The sequence below is a fragment of the Mesoplodon bidens genome, assembly GCF_964165515.1.
Source record: "Mesoplodon bidens genome assembly, chromosome: 6".
NCBI classification, from domain to species: domain Eukaryota; kingdom Metazoa; phylum Chordata; class Mammalia; order Artiodactyla; family Ziphiidae; genus Mesoplodon; species Mesoplodon bidens.
The window spans coordinates 27,764,942-27,777,455 of NC_138162.1; the positions used below are offsets into that span (position 1 = coordinate 27,764,942).

General features: G+C 43.0%; 1 protein-coding gene across 1 annotated transcript in view; it reads left to right on the forward strand.

The window, feature by feature from the left end:
- The window catches only part of PLPPR1 (phospholipid phosphatase related 1), a 65,251-nt gene that overhangs the window by 36,196 nt on the left and 16,541 nt on the right, over positions 1–12,514 (forward strand). Inside the window, exons 3-4 of the mRNA XM_081238145.1 lie at positions 7,687–7,937; positions 11,768–11,944. Of these exons, the coding sequence (XP_081094271.1) occupies positions 7,687–7,937; positions 11,768–11,944 (428 nt within the window). The remainder of the gene's footprint in view (positions 1–7,686; positions 7,938–11,767; positions 11,945–12,514) is intronic.

Below are 12,514 nucleotides of genomic sequence, written 5' to 3' on the forward strand. Positions count from 1 at the left end.
CTCTAGAGCCCACGAGCCACAACTACTGAGCCCATGTGCCACAACTACTGAAACCCGCACACCTAGAGCCCGTGATCCACAACAAGAGAAGCCACTGTAATGAGAAGCCTGTGCACTGCAACAAAGAGTAGCCCCTGCTCACTGCAACTAGAGAAAGCCAGCAACAAAGACCCAACGCAGCCAAAAATAAATAAATTAAAAAAAATAATTGGCAGAGTAATATTCCACCTAGAGGGGTGGGATAGGGAGGGTGGGAGGGAGATGCAAGAGGAAGGAGATATGGGGATATACGTATATGTATAGCTGATTCACTTTGTTATAAAGCAGAAACTAACACACCATTGTAAAGCAATTATACTCCAATAAAGATGTTAAAAAAATAAAATAATTTTTTTAAAATGGGCAGAAGATATGCATAACTGCATCACTTTGCTGTATACCTGAAACTAACACAATATTGTAAATCAACTATATTCCAATATAAAATAAAACTTAAAGAATGGACAGAAGATCTAAGAAGATATACAGATGGTCAACAGGCACATAAAAAGATGCTCAGCTGCTCATTATTAGAGAAATGCAAATCAAAACTACAATGAGGTATCACCTCACACTGGTCAGAATGGCCATCATCAAAAAATCTAAAAACAATAAATGCTGGAGAGGGTGTGGAGAAAAGGTAACCCTTGCACTGTTGGTGGGAATGTAAATTGATACAGCCACTATGGAGAACAGTATGGAGGTTCCTTAAAAAACTAAAAATAGAACTACCATACGACCCAGCAATCCCACTACTGGGCATATACCCTGAGAAAACCATAATTCAAAAAGAGACATGTACCACAATGTTCACTGCAGCACTATTTACAATAGCCAGGACATGGAAGCAACCTAAGTGTCCATCGACAGATGAATGGATAAAGAAGATGTGGCACATATATACAATGGGATATTACTCAGCCATAAAAAGAAACAAAATTGGGCTTCCCTGGTGGCACAGTGGTTGAGAGTCCGCCTGCCGATGCAGGGGACACAGGGTCGTGCCCTGGTCCGGGAAGATCCCACATGCCACAGAGCGGCTGGGCCCGTGAGCCATGGCCGCTGACCCTGCTCATCCAGAGCCTGTGCTCCACAACGGGAGAGGCCACAGCAGTGAGAGGCCCACGTACCGCAAAAAAAAAAAAAAAAAAAGAAAAGAAAAGAAACAAAATTGAATTATTTGTAGTGAGGTGGATGGACCTAGAGTCTATCATACAGAGTGAAGTAAGTCAGAAAGAGGAAAACAAATACCGTATGCTGACACATATATATGGAATCTAAAAAAAAATGGTTCTGATGAAACTAGAGGCAGGACAGGAATAAAGATGCAGACATAGAGAATGGACTTGAGAACGGGGGCGGGGTGGGGTGTGGAGGAGAAGCTGGGATGAAGTGAGAGAGTAGCATGGACATATATACACTACCAAATGTCAAATAGATAGCTAGTGGGAAGCAGCCGCATAGCACAGGGAGATCAGCTCAGTGCTTTGTGACCACCTAGAGGGGTGGGATAGGGAGGGTGGGAGGAAAGCTCAAGAGGGAGGGGATATGGGGATATATATATATATATATATATATATATATATATACACACACACACACACACAGAGCTGATTCACTTTGTTATACAGCAGAAAGTAACACAACATTGTAAAGCAATCATACTCCAATAAAGATGTAAAAAAAAAAAAAAAACTACAATGAGGTATCACCTCACACTGGTCAGAATGGCCATCATCAAAAAGTCTACACATAATAAATGCTGGAGAGGGTGTGGAGAAAAGGGAACTCTCCTACACTATTTGTGGGAATGTAAATTGGTACAGCCACTACGGAGAACAGTGTGGAGGTTCCTTAAAAAACTAAAAATAGAACTACCATATGACCCAGCAATCCCACTACTGGGCATATACCCTGAGAAAACCATAATTTGAAAAGATACATGCACCCCAATGTTCATAGCAGCACTATTTACAATAACAAATATATGGCAGCAACCTAAATGTCCATCAATAGATGAATGGATAAAGAAGATGTGGTATATTTATACAATGGAATATTACTCAGCCATAAAAAAGAATGCTATAATGCCATTTGCGGCAACATGGATAGATCTAGAGACTATCATACTAAGTAAGCCAGACAGAGAAAGAAAAATATCATATGATATTGCTTGTATGTAGAATCTAAAAAAAAAAAATGATGCAATGAACTTATTTACAAAACAGAAATAGACCCACAGACATAGAAAACAAATTTATGGTTACCAAAGGGGAAGTGGCAAGATAAATCAGGAGTTTGGGATTAACATATACACACTACTAATATATAAAATAGATAACCAATAAGGACCTACTATATAGCACAGGGAACTAGCCTCAATATTTTGTAATAACCTATAAGGGAAAAGAATTTGAAAATGTATATATGTGTAACTGAATCACTTTGCTGTAAACCTAAAACTAACACATTGTAAATCAACTATACTTCAATAAAAAAACAAAAACAAAAACTTTATAATCTCAAAAGTGCTTTATATATATAGCAGTTATGAATTTAAGTCTATATCTCAAATATGCAAAGATATCATTTCTTTTATTTTTACTGAGATGCAATTCACATACCACAAAATTCACCCTTTTAAAGTGGTCAGTTTGGTGGGTTTTAGTATATTCACAAAGTTGAGCAACCATCTTTTTTCTGTTTAAGTCCAGAAAATTTCTTCATCCCCCCCCCCCAAAAAATCCGATGTCCATTAGCAGTCACTATTTTCCCTTCTCCCCAGACGCTGATGTCCACTATTCTACTTTCTATCTGTGGATTTACCTGTTTTAGACATTATATATAAATTGACCATACAATGTAAAAAAATAAAAATAAAATAGGAGTATTTTTTTCCCCAAGACCCCATGTGATATGTGATTATTTCTCCCTCTTCAGTCTTAAGTGGGGCAAGATCTATACACACTCAGTTTTCCTCAACAGAAGCTCTTGGCCCACTCTTCAGAGCTTAAGCTTAAGAGCAGGTTGGTGTGCACAGGGCTAAGTCCAACCCCAAATTAGCAGGCTTCCTACTGGAGTGCCTCAGCTCCAGTGAACTGGCATCTCCTCACACCGCCCCTGCCATGACAGTGCAGTGCATGCAAAGCTAGGGCGCCCAGCATGCGTGTCTGTTCCTCTCAGGAGCAAGACAGCAGCGCCAGTGCCCCTGCCACTTCCTTCCTAGTTGTCCCACAGTGTGTCTCTAAATACAGTTAGAAGAATAAGGGGGCAGAGGAGACAGTCGCAGGCAAATTCAAAGAGCAGACCTCATGCAGTGGAGTGACAGCATCCTTCTCTTCTGAGCAGTCTAGGTCCTGGACCTCTGCTTCAGGGGGAAGACAGCAGAGAAAGGAAATCTCCCTAGGTTTTCTCCCATGATCTCTGTCTTCAGAGGAGAAGCTCAGGTCTTCCATGAGGTAAAACTGTGTGTGTGTGTGTGTGTGTGTGTGTGTGTGAGAGAGAGAGAGAGACAGAAATCCCTCACTGATTATCCCTTCAGGTTGGCACTGTGAGTTTCCATCTTTTTTCACTGTCATTGTTTATGTTTTAGTGGACAGTTGAGAGGTGCTCTATTAGAGGCTGTTAGCAAAGTGCCATTTTAAACTGGAAAATTATACACTTATAATTTAATATGGAATAATTGGCCTTCAGTTCAGAGGCTCCACCTAAAGTCACAGGTTCTTTGTGGCTAAAAGCAATTTATTCCTTTCTTTGCTCACCCCAGCAGTCCCTGCTAATTATTACACTGCGGCCTGGGTCTAGGCTTCCTAATGAAGGCCTCCTGTGTGGAAGGCAACTGGCTCCTCCTCAGCAACAAGCAGTCTGGTTTCTGTATTTTGACCAGCTCTTTGTTTGGGAGGCCTAAAGAGATCCTGACCAGTTATCTTTGGCTGAGAAGATCTTTGTCATACGCATTTCCCGCTTATGTCACTGCTTTCCCCTACTACATTCTTGGTTGAGTAAAAGGATAGAACCCTGCACTGATTCCTTGGCAAGAGGCAGATCACAGAGTTTCACCTACATGTCCTAATTTACTAGTGATCAAAGATCCTGATTTGTCCAAAGACGTCCTGTCTGAGATCAGAGGGATCCTGGTAAAACCCTGAGAGGGGGGAAAAAAGGACTTCTTTTTTTTTTTTTTTTTTTTTTTTTTTAAAGCACTTTCATCTTCCTCTTTCTTCATCCTGTGACTTGCCTGATGGGTGTCAGATCCTTTTAGGCCACAAAGAAGAGGCATGCTCAGGTTACCTTAGCAATCTGTATCATCAAAACAGGGACCACAGACAACTCCATCAACAGATGCCAGTCTCTGTCTTAATGCCACATTTTTTCTAGCCTCCTGGTCCTCTCAGCATTCTACTGCCCCTCACCCCTTAGGGATGTGGGAATTCACAAGTGCTTAGCCCATTCCATGCCAGAATGTATGGCATGGAGGTACCCTAGGGCTCAAACAACTTGATCCTCCCTCCAACATTGCTAATGCAGGCTCCTGTAGCTCTGATGCTGTGCTGGATGTGGAACTTCTCTAAAAGTTGTCCAGCGCTCCTGAGCTACACTCCTGGGAGGCACAGGACATGCTTCAACTTGATTTCCAAAAATCATTCTGGAGGTTTCTATTGCCCTGCCCCTGGGGTTTGACAGCCAGCATGTGGCAAGGAGCATGGGGTGCCCCTTCACTCCTTCACAGCCAGACCAGGCAGGGTTCTGTCTCCTTGGGAGACACCCTCAGCCTCATCTTCCGCATTCTAGGGTTTATTTTAGAAACTCAATGGTCTTATCCTATAGACCATGGCTCTTGGTTTTCCCATCCAAGTCTTTTCAGAATTCCAAACAAAAACAGCAGTACGTGTCTCAAGCACATAGGTCTGGCAAGCCAAAAGAGCTCGACTGTTAGACTTTGTGTCTGCTATAAATCCATTCAGAAATGTGATCAGCTCCGCTGAAACAAGGAACACCATTGGGAACAGAGCCATAAGTAGAACCAGCTAGGGAGGGTTACAGGAATGAGAAATGTATCTGTTAAAATTTCAAAAAGATGATCTCACTTAAAGAATTTTAGACACCAAGGTAGGATATATAGACACTTTAAAACCATCTCCTTCAAATCATATATTGCAGTACAGGAGACCATAAACAGTGTTCTACCTGACTCTGAGGATAAAAGCAGCTCTGTTTGGCTTCTGAGGCTTGTAACATACACACAAGGAGCTCAGGATTAACAGAGGGATAGCTGGAATTTCTTACAAAAGCCCCGTATGATCTGACATTGTCTGTGAATCACCGCTGCAGCTTCCACTGCACTTTGTTGGCATGGCCCATGCCAGGCAAGTGGAATCCCCGGGACTGCCCTTCTGAAGGTAAATCAAATACACCAGAATGAAATGTTTGGAAAGCAAATGCTTGTTAAGCCATCAGGAGAAGCAGACAAAATCCAGGAGAGGCAAAGAGAAGAGGGGAAAGCAACTTTCAGCAATAATATTACATGGCAGCAAAGTGGAAATTTGCCCGTCACAGATTCACTGTGACCATGGACCTGGCACTTCAGACACCTATCCAAGGAGCCTAGAAATCCTCTATCTCAGAAAGAATTCGCCCTAATTGGAAGCATTCTGACAAATAAAATCCCAGAGGAAAATGCTGTCACTTTTCCCTTTTTAAATCACGTTACCCTAGTTTCCTGGAAAAGTATGTCTAGACAGACTTACTGCCCCTTGAAAAAGCTAGGGACCTGGTCTTTGAGAATCTTGCTTGAAGATGTAACAAAATTTCTAACCAGACTTCAGAAACTGTGGGTGAAAATTACCACGAATGACCAGTGAATGCCTACTCTCAGAGGTCAGACGCTATGAGTGTGAGCCGGCTGAAGGTATTAAAAGAGCTAGTTCTCATTCTGATAAAGCACATACTGCCAAAGCCACAAAAAAGAAAATTATAACAATCAATACAGGTCAAAATGGAAACCGGATGAAGGTTTCAGCCAAACTTGTCTTTGCTTCTGCTCTAATGGATTGACTTTTAGGTGCTGAAGTCAGCACAATTTGCAGATTCAAGACATTGAATATGGAAGTCAGAATTGGATAGAAATTTAATTGAAAATATAGCAGATCCTTGACATTTACAAGGGTTAATGCTGCCTCTCACACTTGCCAACTTCTCCCATAATTGAGTCACACTTGAAAAGTCTTCTTTATCTCTTCAAATGACTTGTATGTACCTTGCCTCTGCACAGCTGCTCTTGATATATTTAACAGAAAACAGTCCACAGAGAATCCATAGATGTATGTATAGGCTTTGAAAGATCCACAGTGAAACTTCCTATAGGGAATTCTGCTTATTCATGTTCAAGCTTGCTGGGGATAATCCTATATTCCTGTGGAATTTACCAGAGAACAGATAAAATCCAGGAAATATAGCCTACCCACGGGGTTCTTGGCCAAGCAGGCCAAGTCAGCATGGTGGGTAAAAGAACACCTTCCTTGCTCCGAAATGTCTATGTCCTAACCCCTAGAAACTGTGGATATATTACTTTACATGACAAAAAGGAATTTATATGTGTGATTGGATTAAGGGTTTTGAGATTATCCTGGATTATTCAGGTAGACAATGTAACCTTATAAGAGAGAAGCAAGAGAGTGAGTCACGGAAAGGAACGTGACAATGGAAGCAGAGCTCGTATGATATGATTGCTGGGGAGGTAGGGGGAGAGCGGGGGCACAAGTCAAGGAATGAAGGCAAGAAGCTGGAAAAAGCAAGGAATGAATTCCACTCTGGAGCTTCCAGAAAGAACACGGCTCTGCCAACACTTTGATTTTAGCCCAGTGAAACCTATTTTGGACTTTTGACCTCCAGAACTGTAAAACAATACATTTGTGTTGGTTTAAGCCACTCAGTTTGTGGTAATTTGATACGGTCAACAACATTCATCTTTAACACTCTTCCTCCTCATTTTCTGTTTCCAACATCAAATGAAACATCCAATTAAATCAAGGTTTCTAGAGTGATCTTTTTCTCTTTTAGGGACGACTTCCTAACAACCTCATTCTCTCACCTGCCATGATAACTCCTCCAAGGAGTATCTGCATTTCCAACAGGACCAGGGGGAAGGTATTTTCTATAGAAGGAAAGAGAACTAATGTTGAGTAACTACTTAATGCCAGGCACGCAGCAGGTGTTTTGCACATATTTTATTTCATCTTTCCAACTCCTTTCTGAGGTATCACTCCCCCCAACCACTTTGTGATAAGGGTACCAAGATTCAGAGAAGGTAAACAACATACACTGTGAATGAGTCACCAAAGGTGGGTCTGGAGCCCAGCGCTACATGACTCCAAAATTCAAATTCCTTCCATTAGCACATGCTGCTTCTAATTTACTTATACAAAATAATGAAATGCTAACAGCAGCGTGACTGCACCAATTTGGAAGAAACAGTGGTTTGGGAAGCAGGCACCACTCCCTGGAAAGATAAAGGTGAGGGGACAATTTGACTCTGGGGAGGACCTTTCTGATAGGTTGTCATGGACTCTCACCGCTGTTTTTCTCTCAGGGACAAAACCAATCGATGGGGTATGTCACCTTTCCTAATTATTTTAAATCTCCTCATAGGGGTATTTGCTTTTGGGCTTTTTGCTACTGACATTTTTGTAAACGCCGGACAAGTGGTCACGGGGCACCTGACGCCGTACTTCCTGACGGTGTGCAAGCCCAACTACACCAGCGCAGACTGCCGGGTGCACCACCAGTTCATCAACAACGGGAACGTCTGTACTGGGGACCTGGAGGTGATAGAGAAGGCTAGGAGGTCCTTTCCCTCCAAACATGCTGCTCTGAGCATTTACTCCGCCTTATATGCCACGGTGAGTATGACCCACGTGGAGTTTTGGCTGTGATGGGTCTCTCCGCCACCCTCCCCGCCATTCTTTCATTACTTCTGGTGACTTTTAAAGTCATGTTACAATATGTTTCTCCTTTATTATATCATGCTGTTGCCCCCACCCTCAACATCCCAATGTAAGACCTGCCAGAGGATGTTAATTCTGGCAAGACTGTTGATAATCACTTAGTCACATCCTCCCATTTTACAGATGCAGAGACTGAGGCCCAGAGAATAGCTAAGAACACAGAGTCAGAGCAGAGGCCCAGGCTCCTGGCACCGGGTATGGGGTTCTTTCACTGCCCAGAACAGCACTCTTTGCCAAAGCTTTGGTTGGTTCTAGAACAGCACACATTTCTCACACTTGTCTACAAATTTGCAGGTGTGTGCCTCATGTGAACGCCTGCCTGGGCAGTGAGGCAAACCCGGATAAAGACATGGCTTTCCTCTGCTCCTCCTAATACTCTTCTTCATCACTTTGCCAGGACAGATGGGTGATCCTAAAAGACCCCCAACACCCACAAGTTTACTTCTCACTGTTCCGTAGGTCACACAAGCTTTGACTGCCCCCACTGGGGTATAATGTTCTAAACTTTGTGCTCTCTTCAGAGAGAAAGCCCAAAGTGTGTCTCGCATCTTAAAATAGAAGAAATGATGGTGTCCATCTTTTTTTTCCTGCTCTTTAATTGCATCCACTTTGGAAATGACCTCATTTGACCTTTTTCTGACCTCTGTTTCCTTAGAACCAAGCGTATAGAAGTAGAGAGATCAGTGCAAAGGTTCCACTGCTGGATATCATGTGTATTTACCTGTGGATGAGTGACTATTGGCTGAAAACACTCCTTTTCCTTCAACTTATTTTATATTCGGGGTGTGACTAGTCTAGTGATTCTCAGTGAAAGGTGAGGTAGGAGAAGGCAGAGGAAAGACCCCTTTCAAACTACGCAGTCTTCCCAGAGACTCTGAGTCTCCTCTGAGTGCCCTGGCCCCACCCCCACGGAGCATGTCCCCTCCCATCCAACGACAGTCACTGCACTCCCTACTGAGTCTGCTTCTGATGGAAGTGTGTCCATGCCATTGCCCCAAATACATACATTCAGGGTGGAGTGAAGGTGACTGACTACAGGTCTGGTCCACTTAGCAGAGTTTGAAAGAAATTGCTGAATATTCTCTTTAAAACAATGGCGCTTTTTTGTCCAATTTATAGGATAACATCTGTAGGATCAATTTTCCAAAATAAGCCTAATTATTTCTTTTAGATCTACTCTTTAATGAATACATGTCAAAAGTGATTTCAGGGCCTCCCTGGTGGCGCAGTGGTTGAGAGTCCGCCTGCCGATGCAGGGGATACGGGTTCGTGCCCCGGTCCGGGAGGATCCCATATGCCGCGGAGCGGCTGGGCCCGTGAGCCATGGCCGCTGAGCCTGCGCATCCGGAGCCTGTGCTCCACAACGGGAGAGGCCACAACAGTGAGAGGCCCGCATACCGCAAAAAAAAAAAAAAAAAAAAAAAAGTGATTTCAGCTACCGCCATATTAAGGAAACATGAACATAAATAATACAGAAGTCTGATTTATAAACAGACCAGTTTAGCTCAGTGAGGTTTCTTGGCTTTACTGCCCACCCCCCAAAAAAATCTACACCAGGTATTTTTTAAACAAAGTCTTTTCAGGCATTTGGCATAGTTTCCAGTTTTCAAAATATCACTTTGTATCCTAGATTATCTAGGACCTAAGTTATATGAAGCAATGTATTCTTGCACCTTTTTCTGTATTTTTATCAAACTCAAGTCATCATTGTATGAAATCAATTTTTTTGTGTGTGTGGTACGTGGGCCCCTCACTGTTGTGGCCTCTCCCGTTGCGGAGCACAGGCTCCGGACGCGCAGGCTCAGCGGCCATGGCTCACGGGCCCAGCTGCTCCGCGGCATGTGGGATCCTCCCAGACCGGGGCACGAACCCGTGTCCCCTGCGTCGGCAGGCGGACTCTCAACCACTGCGCCACCAGGGGAGGCCCTGAAATCAATTTTTACAACACCATTATAAAAATAAATCTGTTACTCATCAAAAAACACTGTCTCATCAAGTGAGATATAAATTTCTCTTGGGAAGAAAGAAGTTATCTTACTCAGAATAGATGCTTATATAGCACGTTTTCAAGGATTCAGATATAATCCAATTCAAATCATGTCCCACAGACAGACTATAATCAGAAACCCTGATACAAGATTCCAATTGTGTAAACATTTTTCCGAGCCCCTATTATGTGTGCTTTCAGAAATTACTCAACAAGGATTTCCTAAGTACTAGTTAATGCTGTGAAGAATAATAACTAACCATAGGCCCATGTTATTAATAGTTTGTAATCTTGGGCCTCCCTGGTGGCGCAGTGGTTGAGAGTCCGCCTGCCGATGCAGGGGACACGGGTTCGTGCCCCGGTCCGGGAAGATCCCACATGCCGCAGAGCGGCTGGGCCCGTGAGCCATGGCCACTGAGCCTGCTTGTCTGGAGCCTGTGCTCCACAACGGGAGAGGCCACAACAGTAAGGGGTCCATGTACCACAAAAAAAAAAAAAAAAAGTTTATAATCTTATAGGAAAGATTTATAAAGGCTATAATTAAAAAACAATATAGAAGCATAAAAAACTAAATTTAAATATATCTAGTATAGATGTCAAGTAACATTTCCTACACAGCCTCAGAATGGTGTAATGATATGCTCTAATTTATGTAACTCTGATCTAACCACAGTTTTATAAGGTATCTATTACATGTAACAAAGAAAATCCTATCTTCCTGTATTCACACCAGCGCTGAAGGATCATTCTAGGAAATTAAGTTTCCACTATAATACTTAAAAATGCATCTATGTGAACTTACATGTGCTCAGGCCATACAAGCACACCATAGATTGTAATTTAAGTATTGGCAGACTATTTTTCTGGGTTGCAAACTCATTTAGCACACTTGTTAAGAAGCGATGATAGATCAATTACGCCCTCTAGTGGTTTCTTGTAACCATTACCAAAGGTTGTGTAACAAAGTATTTACTTGTTTGAAAGAGGCACATCTTCCTAACTCTAAGCCACAAGGGACACATTTGGTAACTGAGCCTATGAAATACTTAAGAGTCTTACCCAGCTCCTCACAATGGAATAAGAACAACCTACAACTCACAGGTCATAAGTTGCATCATCCTTTACTTACATCAGGACTTCCCAACTTTTTATATGTCATGGCCCACATAGATAATTTTATTTTAAAACATGCTGGAGTAAATGAATGGATAGGGCTGATCGAGCTATCCCAAGGATTGTGAGAATCAATTTCCCAGCACAACTGAAACGCATTTATGTGACACACTGGTTTGGAAGTTCTAATTCAGTCAATTAACTAATCAGTCAATGCTTTTATATTCGTTGAAAGTGTGAAGAATCCGCTAGGATTATGGGGGACACAAAAAGTGAAATGTATTGCCACTCACCTACCTGGTCTTCTCCATAAAATTAATTCTCATAGAAGATTTATTTGGCATCTGAGATTCTTATTTGGGTTTCCTAATACCCCAAGTGATTCTTTAGTTTGTTGCATAAAAACTGCATGCTCTGAACCTGATTGTTATGCAGTCATTCACGTCACTGTAATTTCTGTTCCCATGCCCACCAGAATGCAAAGCACCGAGACCAATGTACATTCATTCATCGTTCTTCCTTTGGTGCAGGCCCGTTTGTGTGTGCTGGTGTATGTCCGTGCATGTGTGTATATACACCGTATGCAGAGGCTGCCAGTCACTGCCCGGTCTCTGTCCTAACCTAGATGTACATCACAAGCACAATCAAGACGAAAAGCAGTCGACTGGCCAAGCCGGTGCTGTGCCTCGGGACCCTCTGCACAGCCTTCCTGATGGGCCTCAACCGGGTCTCTGAGTATCGGAACCACTGCTCGGATGTGATCGCGGGCTTCATCCTGGGCACTGCTGTAGCCCTGTTTCTGGTAGGTCAGCTTCCCTCTACTTTTTTCCCCTCTGGTGCCCTCTGAAATGCTGCCCAAGATCCTGGCAAGTCAAGCTCCCCAGACTCCAGTCTAAGTCCAAGTTCCTCTGGCCCCAACCTTGTGAGTTGCAATTACTCGCCAAGTATCCTGTGCCCTTTCTTTCAGAAATATGACTACATATTCCCCCTGTGGGTCAGGAGTAGGATGGCTTCAGGAAGGACAGCTTGCTCCACTTGCTTCAACCCTGGCCTTGGGGCTGGGCAGACACAATTTAGCATACATTCAAACCATGATTCTCTAAATACTTGTTCAGAACGTACTGGGAGCATAAGCTAAGTGTTGCTTGGGCGAAGAACAGAGAACGAAGTATTGACGCAAGCAGGCAGCTCCTTCTCCAGCATTTCAAGAAACTCCACTCTGGCCCAGACTTGCATATCCCACTCAGAAATATGAAAACCCTCAGCTAACCACACCCAGACGTTTTAGGGGGCCTCTGTTATCTGAACATGCCTCTTGGGCATCTTATTTCCACTATAAGTGGCCTCTCAACCACATAATACTTCCTGGAGA